Genomic DNA, 14,630 nt, shown 5'->3' with positions numbered 1-14,630 from the left:
TGATTTAGGCCGGCCAGATTTGGATTTAGCGAGATCTAACAAGACGGGTGCAGTATTTAGGTCTTGGTTACTGGGAGTTTTAGGAGACGGGTTCAAAAGTGGAGGCTCAGAAGCCATGATTTGAGGATTAGAAGCCTTTTGAGTAGCAGAGTGTCAACAATCAACAAATTCATGAAATACCCAACTAGTGACTACAATCAAATGTCGAAAAAATTTGCAACGACAATAGAAATTTATGAAAACACGCAGAACCCAGAACCAAAACAAGTCGTGTATGTATGGGAAATTTAGGAAAAAACGAAGTTGTTAAAATATTAAGCTGGACATGCAAGACATTGTGTACAAACAGGGAAAGATAGGGAGAGAGAACCTTTGCTTTGTGCTAGATAAGGTTGTTAGAACTTGCTCGTACACGGGGAAATGTTTTAAGGAAAGATAGGGCGAGTAATGTGAAAGAAGGGAGAGAAACGGGTCTTGGATTCTTGAGACGAAGTGTGTGTTTTCCAATTACGAGAAAGAAGTATTTTAAAAGGTCAAAGGCATTGTTAGAGAGAGCGAGTGATAGAGATGCTAAGCAAGAGAGAGAGGTGGTGATTGCAAACAAATGGGAAAAAAACTCATGGGATGGCAATAGCGAATGCATCAAAAATCATATAAACAGAAATACAAAATTTCGAGTGTGCGTGCATGAAGAAAAAAGAAAAAGGAAAAGCCTTTCATGAAGAAAGAAATTTCAAAGAGAGAAATTGCACTTTTAGAAGGACTACAGAGGATGATAAATGATAAATAATTATTGGAAACCCCCCAAGTGTAAAATGTCATTTGAATTTGCAACCACCCACCCACTGAAAGTCCCTTCTCTAGCAGTAAATATTGACTAAAATTACTGCACCGAAAGAAACCTTCCTCTTGGTCAAGAAGTGTGGGAGTTTGTCCCATATGGCTTCTCCTATAAAAGTAGGTCATTTGCTGAAAATTAAAATTATCCTCACTGATATGAGAGATCGAGGTAGAGGGCTGAGGGTAAAATTTGGGTTCTGGAAAAACCCAAAACAAATGGTATTTGAGAGATAGAGAGGTTGTTTATGAGTGTTTATAATTTTGCACAAATATATTAAAAATACTGAATTTCCGCTTCAGTGAACGTAAACAAATTACCGAACCACTTAAATATTGTCTCTCTATCATCTTATGTGATTTTTTAGACAGGCCAGATGAGCAACAATTGGTATCAGAGTTTTGGTTTCATATTGTCCAGAAAAATCAAGTTGAAAGAAAGCAAATTTTGATCACACAATGAGGTTCATCGCGTCAAAATGAATTCGTTGCCACAAACAGCATCAAAAACAGATGCCGGAGGAGCCTGTATGCGCCCCTAGAAGTCAGAGAGTACGTAGACGCGCCTCAGTCACACTAAAGGAAGAAGACGAGTGGGTAACACGCTCCCACACACCCTACTATCGATACTAATGATTTGGACCGTTCAGAGTTCAGATCAAATTGGGCTTGATCAAAGCCAGTTGGAGTCGTGACAGACTCATTTGTTTAGGACTTGATCTCAGCTAATTAGAGTCGTGACAAACTCATTTGTTTAGAGCTTGATCTCAGCCAATTGGAGTCATGACGGACTTATTTGTTTTGAGCTTGATCTCAGCCAGTTGGAGTCATGTAGGACTCATATGTTTTAGGATTGATCTCAGCTAGATGGAGTCATACCAGACTCATTGGTTTTTGGGCTTGATGTCAGCCAGTTGGAGTCCAATGTTGCAACACTCAGTTCTTTTGGGCTTGATTTAAGCTAATTGAGATCGTGAAATTTGAGGAGCAAATTGCAGATCATTGGACGATGCTGATTAATTTGTCATATCAGCAGGTTTTGGCAGTCATACAATTCATAGAGCATAATATTATTAAGAGGAGAACCGCAACGGATCTCATTATGGCTTTCTTTGAAAAGCCAATTGCAAATAACAAAGTACAGATGAAGAAATTGTTCAACTTCAAAAAGACAGAAGGTACTTTTGTTGCCCAATAGTATTTGACGTTGTGGTCAAAAAGTTAAAAGGTCATGAGAATGGCTATGAGTAATTCTGTAAAGAAGTTGAAGTTGAAGTTTTATAACGTAAGAAATCTTATGAGGAGGTGCGCAAAAGAGATTCCGACAACATCTCAAGTTTGTTGGTCCTAAATGTTGATAATAGGGGCAAAAACTTAGATTAGTCAAAGTCCATGAATAAGGGCAGAGGTAAGTCAAGATCTGGACAACAGATGACTTGTTAGGAATTGTGCCAAGACAGGCCACAAGAGACTGCTAAAATCAGGAGAAAACTGAGAATGATATTGCGAATATAGTGACTGAAAAAATACATGACATCATATTTCTTGCAATGCGCAATGCTGTTAAAGACAGTTTGAAGACAATAGTCAGTCAAGTGTGTTTTCTCAAAAGGGCGTTGAAGGTCACGAATGATTTATTTGTCTTGGCTCGTGGAAATGGTCGTGTGAATTAGATGAAAAAGTTAAAGGAACTCAGTTTTACTTTTCCTCATCTAAACTTGAAGAAATCTCCCTAGACTACGACATGAAGCAAAGGTATGAGAGATAAGAACAAAACGTTATATATTCTAGGGATATCTACACCTAAAGTTGATGATCACATGACTGCCAAGACGATCATACCTTCATGGTAGTTACTACCTTAAACTATATCCTACTGAATGAAGATAGTGAACTACGGTATGAAAAAAAATCTTGCAAGAATGGAGATTATGCAATTCGAAGTTAGCAGAGACTGCATACAAGATGGGCACATCGACTAAAGACAGGATATGTTAGCAGCAGGATGAGGAGTTAGTCACCCAAATCAGAGATGGAGACCTCAGCAACAGGTTTTCTAATATGTGTCAAGGTCCGTGTGAGACCATTGATTCCCAGTACAGTGGGAGATGTGTTGCCCTATATAGATGTGTTGATTAAAGTCACTATATGTGATGAACTAAAGTTATGCATCACTTTAGCTAGTATTCTAACTTGAAGACATGAGCTGTAAAATTGTAGAGATGATAAGGGATCATGCTAGAGATAGAGGCTAGCATGTTGAGAACCAGTTCCAAGTTGGAGATTGGTGTGATTGTAGGATTATGGAGCCTGGTTTTAAAAGCTGTAAAGGCACCAGGCAGATTGTTCGCTCGGCTGTGGCTCGAGCAAAGCTCAGTTTGCTCAAGGTTACATGAGTGCGAACTCATGGACTCGAGCGAAAGAAGAATCCTAGAGAGTTGAGATTGTGCAATTGACTAGTTGAGCACTTGTAAATCTAATATGAAGAAAATCCCTTACAAGTTTCGTAGATGTAGATGATGTTGATGCATTTTCAAATGCATTTGGAGAGGCATCTAGACATCTATTTGAAAACGTACCTGCAGATGCATTTGATAGTGAAAATCTCTCATGGCTAACAAGTATTCCAATAAAGGAGTGCAATCATTTGAATGATGCAACTGTTTGTAGCATCCTAGTATAGCACAATTGGTAGAGTGGGTGATTGTTGGAAACCCCTTAGTGTGAAATGTCATTTGAACTTACAGCCACCCACCCACCGAAAGTCCCTTCTCTGGCAGCAAATATTGATCAAAATTGCTACACCGAGAGAAGCCTTCCTCTTGGTCAAGAAATGTGGAAGTTTGTCCCCTATGGTTTCTCCTATAAAAGGAGGTCATTTACTGAAAATTAAAATTATTCTCACTGATGTGAGAGATCGAGACAGAGGGCTGAGGGCGAAATTTGGGTTCTGAGGAAACCCAGACCAAAGGGCATTTAAGAGATAGAAAACTTGTTTATGAGTGTTTGTAATTTTGTACAAACATATTGAAAATACTGAGTTTCTACTTTAGTGAACATAAGCAAGTTACAGAACCACTTAAATATTGTCTCTCTATTGTCTTGTGTGATTTTTTGGACAATCCATAGGCGTAACAATAATTACCATAAAAACTAACGATCTTGGGTCTTTGCTGCACTTTGAAGATGGAAGACAGTAAAGAATGGAGGAGGGAGATGCAGAGGTTAGGTCTCAAAAACACGAAAAGGGTTTGTGGAATATCAGGAGATAGAGAAAGTAAGGAGATGGAAGAGGGAGCTTCTACGGAGAGTGAGATCTCGTTGATTGAAACTTTGTGTGGAAACGTACCGTTTAATTATCCACGCAAACGTCCCTGCACGTAACCTGCATAAAGTCTCTTGCGAGAATCATTTTCCTTTTGAAGTCCTCTATCGCTAAGAGACTGCGTGTTTCATGTGCCAGGTTTTTCAAGTCTTCTGGTTTGAGAGGAACTCTCCTTATGTCTAATCTGGACCAGTCCTCATGGGCCCAAGACTTTGGAAAAAATCCCCCGAACATACATGACTCGTCCAAGCCCAAAAGTAAAAAGATCAAATTCTAGCTAGCCTACGGATTGCATGCATGCACATGATCATGAGTCTAATTTACGTTAGCTCGATCTTAATTAACTGATCAGCATACGTGTAAATGGTTTATTTATGTAGGCTGCAAATTTATAATTTTGGTAATTTGCAAATAAAAGGCGGATGAGATGGATTAATTAATTCATGCGGTGATCAATATTATGTAAGAATTTCTTATCACTTAATTTCCTTTTTAACATCGATCACACGTACGTACCTACATTAATTTTCACCTAGCAAGCTAATTGATTGGTACTTGCTTAATCCTTTAATTATATGATGGCGATATTGATGATCACTTGGGTATTTCTGTCCTTCCAATATATAGAATATCACAACAACTCATCATGAAAGCATATAAAGTACTGCATGCAGGGCACGTTTTGCTATATCTGCTGATCATGATTCTTTGCTATTAATTGAATTAATCATGAATGGTTACATATAGATATATATATATATATATATCACCTTGTTGCATGCATCATTTCTTAACTTTAAATTCGGAATTCATACTCTAAATTATATATACATAAATAAATATAATATTTAACAATTGAAATTCAAATTATAAGACATAATAATATTGGTCGGATAAAAAGGGCAAATAAATCATTAAATCCAAATTATTCCTGGCATGTGAATATCCGGATATATATATATATATATATATAAAGACGGTAGCTTTAACTTTTTGTTCGATGATCACGTTTCATACATGATATAGAAGAAAAGTCATGTTAAAAGTTACCCCCTTTATACCAATAATGTCTTCGCAAATAGACGTTTCCGGATACACGTCTTGATCGGCATTCAGCTAGCGAGCGCAAACGCAGCTCTAGTCTTATCCACATGACCTGATCCCCAACTACACACATATATATCGACAATAAAGCATTGAAAGCAAACTGATATATATATGTCATGAGTAATTAATTTGGAGATAAGGAGATTCAGGACATTGACCTACCCTCATATATATGTATATTAATATGACCTTTAAATGGGAGGATAGCATTCAGCAACATCGATCTCCACCACTAAGTAATAGTGGTACTGTCAATCATGAAAAATAAACCAAGCACAGCCACAGGAACATTTGAAAGGGCCCAGCTGCATGCATGCCTACGCAAGTTCATTACATGAGTGTAGGACCATGAGCTAACAGCTAGCTAATTTATTGCCAGTATTAATATTGCGTGCAGAAGAAGTACTTATATTACGAGCATAACAGGCAGTATTGATCATCATCATCATCATCAGCTCTCGTCTTGCGTATTATATCATGAATCGACGGCCACCTCGTAGATTTCCTTGCTCTTCAACTCCTTACGTACCAATATTAATTCCCCACCGGCCAAATCCAGGTACTTGGTATTAATAATTAAGTAATACTGTATTTTAGTTCGTTCATGATCAATGCATATATAATTCTTTCCGGCCGACCAGTACATGACGGTTGCCTTTCGATCGATTTTAGAGTTTCGGATCTTATATATATAAGCTAGCTAGGGACTTAGTTTCAACATTCGAACCACTAATATTACTGTCCATTTCATTGGAGTACTGGCGATCAATTGATATTTATGCTACCACTTTCTATTACATTCATATAATATATTATAAGCTAGCTAGCGAATTTGATGAAAAGGAAATTAAAAGAAAGGAAGAGTACAAGATTTTCAGAACCTGTATGAACGGTGGGGATTAATTTATAACTTATTCATGATCATGCAGATATCATAATTAATAATATACATGAACTTAATTAGTTCATGTTACTGATCAGTCTCCAACTGATTATATATATATATATGCCGCATATTTTCATCTTTTATGGCTAAAATCGATGCTTAATTGGTGTCTTGCCATGCTGCAGTGAAATCCACCAGGAATATGTTGTGGCTTCTGGCAATGCTTTTCTGCAATTGGCCTCTTATTGGAACTGGTACTAGTAGTACTGTTTCTACAAGACCAGATGTTGTCAACATTGGAGCTATTTTGTCCTACAATTCTTCCATCGGCAAAGTGGCAAAAGTTGCATTAGAAACTGCAGTTGAAGATGTGAATTCCAATCCAACGGTTCTTAATGGAACTAAGCTGAATCTTACGATGCAGGATACAAAACTATCTAGCGGGTTTCTGGGAATCGTTGAGGGTGCATCCTGATCTTCAGCGTACATCTCGCGCGCGCGTTTGTTATTAATAATTTTTCATTACTTCTTTTAGACAAGCTGTCAGAGCATCTGATTCAGAATTTTTCTTTTCTTTTCTTCTACAGCTTTGCGGTTTATGGAGAATGACACAGTCGCTATAATTGGCCCCCAGCACTCAGTTATGGCTCATGTAATTTCACATATTGCGAATGAGCTCCAAGTCCCTCTATTATCCTTTGCAGCAACTGACCCTACTCTGAATTCACTTCAGTTCCCTTACTTTGTTCGAACAACTCAAAGTGATCTCTTCCAGATGGCAGCAGTAGCAGATATTGTAAATTACTACGTATGGCGAGATGTAATAGCAATCTATATTGATGATGATCATGGTAGGAATGGGGTAGTTGCATTGGAAGACAAGCTAGCTGAAAATCGCTGCAAAATCTCATATAAAGCACCTCTGAACCCCAAATTAAGCTCGGGTGACATCACCAATCAACTGGTTAAGGTGGCTTTGATGGAGTCTCGGGTTATTATCCTCCATATTTATGCTACTTGGGGACTAGAGGTGCTTGATGCGGCATGGGATATGGGGATGATGAGAAGTGGATACGTGTGGATAGCTACTGATTGGCTCTCGACAGTACTTGACACAGAGTCTTCCCTCCCTTCTGCAGCAATGGACAGGATTCAGGGGGTTCTTACGTTGCGTATGCACACTCCGGATTCAGAACTCAAAAGGAAATTTGTTTCTAGATGGAGCAACTTAACTACTGCAAAGTCGGATAATGGTCTTTTTGGACTAAATAGTTATGGTCTCTATGCCTACGACACTGTTATGCTTCTTGCGCAGGCACTTGACGCATTCTTAAATCAGAGGGAGAACATTTCATTTTCAAATGATCAGAGTTTAAGCGAGTTTCGTGGAGGGAACTTGCATTTTGATAATATGAGCATCTTTGATGAAGGGAATCATTTGCTTATTAGCATTTTGCAGGTTAACATAACTGGCGTAACAGGCCAAATCAAGTTCAATTCAAATGGGAATCTCATGCATCCTGCTTATGAAGTCATCAATGTCGTTGGCAAAGGGATGAGGACAATCGGTTATTGGTCCAATTCTTCCCGTTTATCTGTTGTGCCTCCAGAAAAACTCAACACAGTAACCCCTTCCGATCATCTTTATGGTGTAATATGGCCTGGACAGACAACTCAAAAGCCTCGTGGGTGGGTATTCTCAAGCAACGGAAGGCAACTGCGAGTTGGAGTACCAAACCTTGTCAGTTTCCGTGAATTTGTCTTCCGAGTCGGTAACTCAGACATCTTTCATGGGTATTGCATTGATATTTTCATTGCTGCAGTTGAAATATTACCTTATGCACTGCCTTATAAGTTTATTCCATTCGGAGATGGACATAGCAATCCAATAAAGACGGATCTTCTGTACAAGATCACAACGAATGTAAGTATGATCAGTTTCAAATTAGTTAATTAACTTAAGAGACTTTGTTATGCATGCATTACACTTTCCTTTTCTAATTAACTCAATGACTAGTTTTCCTGATCATCTATGTATGTGTATATATATAAGGACTTCGACGCTGTGGTTGGCGACATTACAATTACCACGAACCGGACAAAGATAGTGGATTTTACACAGCCATATGTGGAATCAGGGCTAGTCGTAGTGGCCCCAGTTCAGAAGTTAAACTCTAGTGTCTGGGCTTTTCTGAGACCATTTACAGTAATGATGTGGTGTGTCACAGGTATATTTTTCCTTGTTGTAGGAGCAGTTATTTGGATTCTGGAGCGCAGAACAAACGATGTGTTCCGGGGCCCTCCTAGAAAACAATTTGTCACCACTGTATGGTGAGTCCCGCGCCCGCGCCCTAAGAAATTTTATATTCCCAGAAGAACGTAAGCTTTTATATGAAATGCACTAATACTAAATTTCTGGTGCATGCATGGATAAGTACTACTCTACGTTCTTAAACTATATATCCGGCCTTTAATTGGGCTCTTTTGGTCCTAATTTAAGAATCATGATCTAATGATCCCCGGCCTAATTGCTATAATTTCGTGATTCACTTTGCAGGTTTAGCTTCTCAACATTGTTTTTTGCTCATAGTAAGTATAATGCTCCATACACTTATTGTTCATTAACTGTTACTAGAATGAACTCAAAACTAATTAATTTTCCTTAATTTCCTGCTTTATATATATAAATAGGAGAAAAGGTTGAAAGCACCCTTGGTCGCTTTGTGCTTATCATATGGCTCTCTGCGGTTCTAATACTGAATTCGAGTTACACTGCAAGTCTGACTTCAATCCTTACGGTGGAAAGGCTTTCTTCCCCCATTAAAGGGATTGAAAGCTTAATTACAAGCAACGATCCCATTGGTTACCAGCATGGTACGTTTGTTGAAAACTATCTAACCGAAGAGTACAACATACAAAAGAACAGGCTTGTTTCTCTAAACTCTGAAGAAGAATATGAGAAAGCGTTGAAGGATGGTCCCAAGAATGGTGGAGTCGCTGCCATTGTTGACATGCGTGCATACATGGAGCTCTTCCTCTCCACCAGATGCGAATTTAGTATAGTAGGTCAAGAGTTCACCAAATTGGGATGGGGTTTTGTAAGTATATGTATCATTGCGCAGATATATAGATGATCATGCATGCATGCATGTGTAATTAATTATATATTCTTTATTTTGAGACTAGATGATTAATTGGTTATGATAAATTTATATTTCATCTTAATTCACACACACACACACACACACACACACACACACACATATATATGTTAGCTAGGCGCAACTGATTATTTAATTAACATGAGTAGTACTATTGCTTATATATCAGCTTAGTTATAAATGATGATCATTAATATAATGAGCTCTAATTAATTTGTTGTTTATCTGATCTGATCTCTGATTAGGCCTTTCCAAGAGATTCGCCAATAGCCGTTGACCTGTCAACTGCCATCTTGAAACTGTCCGAGAACGGGGACTTGCAAAAAATTCATGACAAGTGGCTTGCAGGGAAGGCTTGCAGCTCAGAAGGTACAAAGGAAGACGTGGACCGCCTTCCGCTTAAAAGCTTCTGGGGCCTCTTTTTACTTTGTGGCTCAACTTTCTTGCTTGCTCTGCTTTTGTATATCATTAAGTTGGTTATCCAGTACGTGAGGCTTTCTCGCCGGAGCTCGCCTACTGATAATAATTCACGGCCTGTTCCGTCATTTTTCTCATTTATGGTAGAAAAAGAAGAGGATCACGTTCATGATCATCATCATGACATAGAAGAGGAAGGAAACAGCGGATCCAAGAGAAGGTACTGATCATCATGAAGGAATATATACATATAGCGTCTCTAAGGGATCATGAAGAGCGCATGCATGCATGAATTAAGTTTGAATCTGTACAGAACGAAAGGTTTTATATATAGCTCGATCTGTTGGTGTTGTTAACTTTTACACCGGCTATATATATATATATATATATATCTATGAAACCTAGTTAATTAGTACTTTCATGATTCTCTCGAAGCTTTAAAGTCATGCATGTTATGTGAAATTAAAAATAAGCATATATCCTGCATGTAAGTGACTAGCTTGTCAAATTTTCTCAGGAATATATATAATTGGCCTAGCTAGCTAGCTTGGCGCTGCATATTATATGCATGCATGTTGTAATATATATTTTTGTTGGTTTTCTTTTCTTTCTTTTTCTTTTTTTTTTTTTTATGGTAAACAATATCATTCATCAGAAAAAAGATATTACAGACATCTATCAAGCCAGATGGCTTGAGAAAGAAAATCTGAAAAAAATCCCATCACATTTCAAGTGTTTCAACATTCCAAGCATATTGTCGAGTGCGCTAGTGATCTGAGCAACCTCATTTTCTAACCGACCAACAATCTGAAATTTGTATTCACTAACAAAGATGAAAGTTTCCTTATTTCTGTCGCCAGAATACCAAGCATAGATGAAAAACTAGCTTCATTTTGTAGACCCTGAATCAGTAGCAAATAATCACTCTCAACAACAATCTTCTAGATCCCCATATAAGCACATAGTTTAAGACCTCTGAAAGTTGCTAAAAGTTCAATATCCTCTGAATCGGCAACTTCATTTTCCACCTTACTTGCAGCTATGACAATATCTCATTTTTCATCTCTTAAGACATCCCTAACACCTGCTCTGTGTAAATCACTAAACATGTCCCCATCCACATTTAGTTTTAGAAAACCTGTCTTGAAAGGCTTCCAGCTACAAAGTTTTCTTAACCCACTACTAGCCACAAATTGAATAGCAGTAAACTCCTTCTTCAAAGATAAGGCATGTTCAACTACTTGTCTAGGCTTAATACAAATCTTTTCATTCACCAGCTTATTCCTCCTAAACTAGAAACCCCATGCTAAAAGGAAAAAAATAGCCAGATCTTCATCTCTTCCACCCTCATATATTTTCATAGCAATATCCATCATTGACATCTTTCTTCCCATCTCACCCATCATAGGAAATAAACTACTCCAATAGTTACTTATTTGAGGGCATCAAAATAAAGCATGAGGAAGGTTTTCGACACTTACATTGCATAAACAACAATTGTCTTCTATTAGGACATTCTTTTTTTTTTTAAGATTGGACAGAGTGGGAAGGTCTTCCTTACAAGCCTTCCAAGCAAACATCTTAACTTTATGAGAAATTTTTATCTTCCAAAGGGCCTTCCACAATGAATGTTGCCTTACCCTTTACTGCAATTGATAACTCCTTCAGTGCATCTCTTTCAGTGCATCAACCACTTCTTTTTCAGTATAGAGTCTTGATAACTCTTCATTCATAGAAGATGTCACATTACTAGCCAAGCTTTCCAGAAAATTAGTATGGCCCCGCTCCTTAGCAGTTGAGAACAAGTCCTGAAAGTAGTCCAGTATGATACTATCTCTTGCATCTCCTTCCTGCCATTCACCATTTGCATCATTTAATTTCTTAATAAAATTTCTTCTTCTTCTTCTTCTATGTGAAACTTTTGTATGAAAAAATCAGGAATTTTGGTCTTATTCCTTCAGCCACAATGCTTTTGATCTTGCCTCCACATAATCTCTTCTCTCTTCAGCCAAGTTTGAACATCTACTCTTGCTGAAATGTGTGCCTCTCTATCACCATAGATGGGATCTTTTTCTTGTACATATTGCAGTTTCTGCTTAGCCTTCCTTAATTGTTACTAGACCCTTTCAAATGTATTACGATTCCACACTTTCAATCTCTAGCTGCAATAAGAAATCATTGTCATTACCTCTGCCTTATCATCCCTCTCTAAACTTTGTCTCCATGAATTTTCTACAATCTTCTCGCAACATTTCTCCCCCAATCCACATGGTTTCAAATTGAAATAATTTCTATCTTGATCTTTTTATAACAACCCCTGCTAACTCTAACCAAATGGGCAGATGATCAGAGTAGACCACAGAGCCATGAGTAACACTTGCTTGTGGAAAACAATCAGACCAATGAGAATTAGCTAGGAATCTATCTAATCTTTCACTGATACAATTCCTCCCCTCTCTCTCATTGCACCAAGTAAACATTGGCCTCTAAAGCCTAAATCCCTTAAAGCATAGTGATTAATCAATTCTCTAAAATCACACATTTGCTTCTCAGGTCTTTTCTTATCGCCCCTATTCTCATTCTGATCTACTATTTCATTAAAATCTCCAAAAATGATCCATGGCTTCTCTCTTCTCCATAAGGATTTAATCAAAGCCCATAACATGTCTGCAATTAGTATCAAGGTACCCACAAACACTTGTTATAAACCAACAACAATTTTCATTCTTATTGGTGACTTCAGCTTTAACACAAGCATTAATATGATTTTAAGAGTAACTAAGAATGGAAATATTAACATCCTTTTTCCACAATAAAACAATAACTCCACTTTTCCTTTCACAATCAACAACTAAACAATTAACAAAGCCAAGTTTAAACTTACATTTCTCAACATCTCGAGCTTGCAATCTGTTGGGAGCTGTTCTGACACAGAGACGATTCTAAATAAAAGAGGGACGAAATTTAACGTGGTTCGACAATTGCCTACGTCCACAAATGCTGTAATTTCACTATGAAAATAATTTTTACAGAAAAAATTCTCTCTGCTCACCCACTCTCTTCCTCTCTTCTTTCTCTTCCACACTCTGTCTGCACACACACAGCACACACTCTCTGTTTTCTTTCTACACTTCTCTGCTGCACTCCGTCCGCACACTTAAGCTCTCCTATTTATAGGAGAGCAGATCACTACATTGCAGCAATTTGCTGCATGATGCTTGGGGAGGTGCCTAACAATACAAAAGAGCAAACGGTGCAACGGTGCATTCGGTGTCTTTCGGTGCATATTTCACTGTTCACTGTTTTTGTCTCCACCTGCAACAATCTCCCACTTGGAGACAAATGAGTCTACATATCTTCATAGCAACTATCACAGCAACTTCAAGTCATGCCTTTAAGTACGAATTCCAACTGAAGCTATACACAGCTTCAGTTTGTCAGCAGTAACTACTTTTGTGAACATGTCTGCTGGGTTCTCTGTTCCTCGAATCTTCTCAAGTATCAACTGTCCACTATCGAGAAGAGATCGGATAAAATGGTATCGCAACTGTATGTGTTTTGTTCTGGAATGAAAGGCTGGATTCTTTGCAAGAAAAATAGCACTCTGACTATCACTGTGCAGAATGCCTTTTTCATTCTTCTTTCCCAATTCCTCCAAGAATGACTGCAACCAAACCATTTCCTTCCCTGCTTCAGTTATAGCAACGTATTCCGCTTCTGTAGTTGAGAGAGCAACAATCTTCTGTAACTTAGAAGCCCACGATACAGCTATACCACCTAGCGTATACACAAATCCAGTAGTATTTTTTCTGCTGTCAACGTCACCTGCTAAATCAGCATCTACATATCCCTGTAGTTTTAAACTTGATTTTGTAAAGCATAGTGACGTATCTGAAGAGCCTTGTAGATATCTTAAAATCCACTTGACTGCTTCCCAATGCTGCTTTCCTGGATTACTCATGTACCTGCTCACAGCTCCCACTGCTTGTGCAATGTCTGGCCTTGTACAGACCATGGCGTACATAAGACTACCAATAGCAGATGCATAGGGTATTCTGTTCATGCATTCTTGCTCTTCCTTCGTCTTTGGAGACTGATCCTTAGTTAGTCGAAAGTGACTAGCTAAGGGTGTGCTCACTGGTTTCGCCTTGTCCATGTTAAACCTTCTGAGCACATTCTTTACATACTCCTCCTGGGAGAGCTTAAGAGTATCATTAGACCTGTCTCTAATAATTCTCATACCAAGGATTTGTTTTGCAGCACCCAAATCCTTCATCTCAAACCGCTTTGACAACTGCTTCTTCAGTTCATTGATTTCCTCGATGCTTGACCCTGCAACGAGCATATCATCCACATACAACAGTAGGATAATATAAGTGTTGTCAAAGTTCTTCATATAGCAACAATGGTCAGCCTGCAGTCTTGTAAATCCATTACTGCACATGAAGTTGTCGCAACCATGCACTTCCATTGGGCAGATTGATTAGTACATCTCCTATACCTTCGATTTCCAACGCTTCACCATCTGCTAAGTACACCTTCCCGAAATCACCAGTGATATAATTTTGCATGATTTCTCGGTGTGCTGTAGTGTGGAACGATGCTCCTGAATCTAACACCCAAGATTCAATTTGGTTGTCGACTGAAAGAAGTAAGGCATCTTGGAGATCTTCTGTTGTGGCATTAACAGAGTCATGCTCATTCTTCTTCTTTGCTTCCTTACAATTATTTTTGAAGTGGCCAATCTTGCCACAATTCCAGCACTGTACTTGTTTTCCAAACCTTGATTTACTTCTGCCTCTTCGGGACTTCGATCTGCCCCGATTTGAACTTCTACTAGCTCATCTACCTCTCGTCTCGAGATTTAAGGCAGAATTGGAAGTTGATGCTTCTCCTG

The 14,630-nt window shown here is 38.3% G+C and overlaps 1 protein-coding gene across 2 annotated transcripts; it reads left to right on the top strand.

The window, feature by feature from the left end:
• Window positions 1–5,667: 5,667 nt before the first annotated feature.
• On the top strand, window positions 5,668–10,316 carry LOC122317547 (glutamate receptor 3.6-like). 2 transcript variants are annotated; one of them, XM_043134679.1, is made up of 7 exons: window positions 5,668–5,828; window positions 6,341–6,619; window positions 6,743–8,079; window positions 8,209–8,486; window positions 8,713–8,744; window positions 8,847–9,253; window positions 9,562–10,316. In XM_043134679.1, the coding sequence occupies exons 1-7, from the start codon at window positions 5,747–5,749 to the stop codon at window positions 9,958–9,960; spliced, it is 2,814 nt and encodes a 937-aa protein (XP_042990613.1). In that variant the 5' UTR covers window positions 5,668–5,746; the 3' UTR covers window positions 9,961–10,316. The 2 variants fall into 2 exon arrangements, with proteins under 2 accessions (XP_042990613.1, XP_042990614.1); XM_043134680.1 differs by lacking the exon at window positions 5,668–5,828 and having other exon boundaries at window positions 6,499–6,638.
• Window positions 10,317–14,630: the final 4,314 nt, after the last annotated feature.

The sequence above is a fragment of the Carya illinoinensis genome, chromosome 7, assembly GCF_018687715.1.
Source record: "Carya illinoinensis cultivar Pawnee chromosome 7, C.illinoinensisPawnee_v1, whole genome shotgun sequence".
Classification (NCBI taxonomy): domain Eukaryota; kingdom Viridiplantae; phylum Streptophyta; class Magnoliopsida; order Fagales; family Juglandaceae; genus Carya; species Carya illinoinensis.
Note: the sequence above shows the minus strand (reverse complement) of the source record. Positions and strands in the feature narration are given on the sequence as shown.

Excerpts from the sequence above, each read along its gene's own strand:
- LOC122317547 (XM_043134679.1), top strand. The coding sequence starts at position 5,747 with ATGAATCGACGGCCACCTCGTAGATTTCCTTGCTCTTCAACTCCTTAC. Across the intron at positions 5,829-6,340 it reads TCCCCACCGGCCAAATCCAG|TGAAATCCACCAGGAATATG; the intron begins GTACTTGGTATT and ends GCCATGCTGCAG. Across the intron at positions 6,620-6,742 it reads GTTTCTGGGAATCGTTGAGG|CTTTGCGGTTTATGGAGAAT; the intron begins GTGCATCCTGAT and ends TTTCTTCTACAG.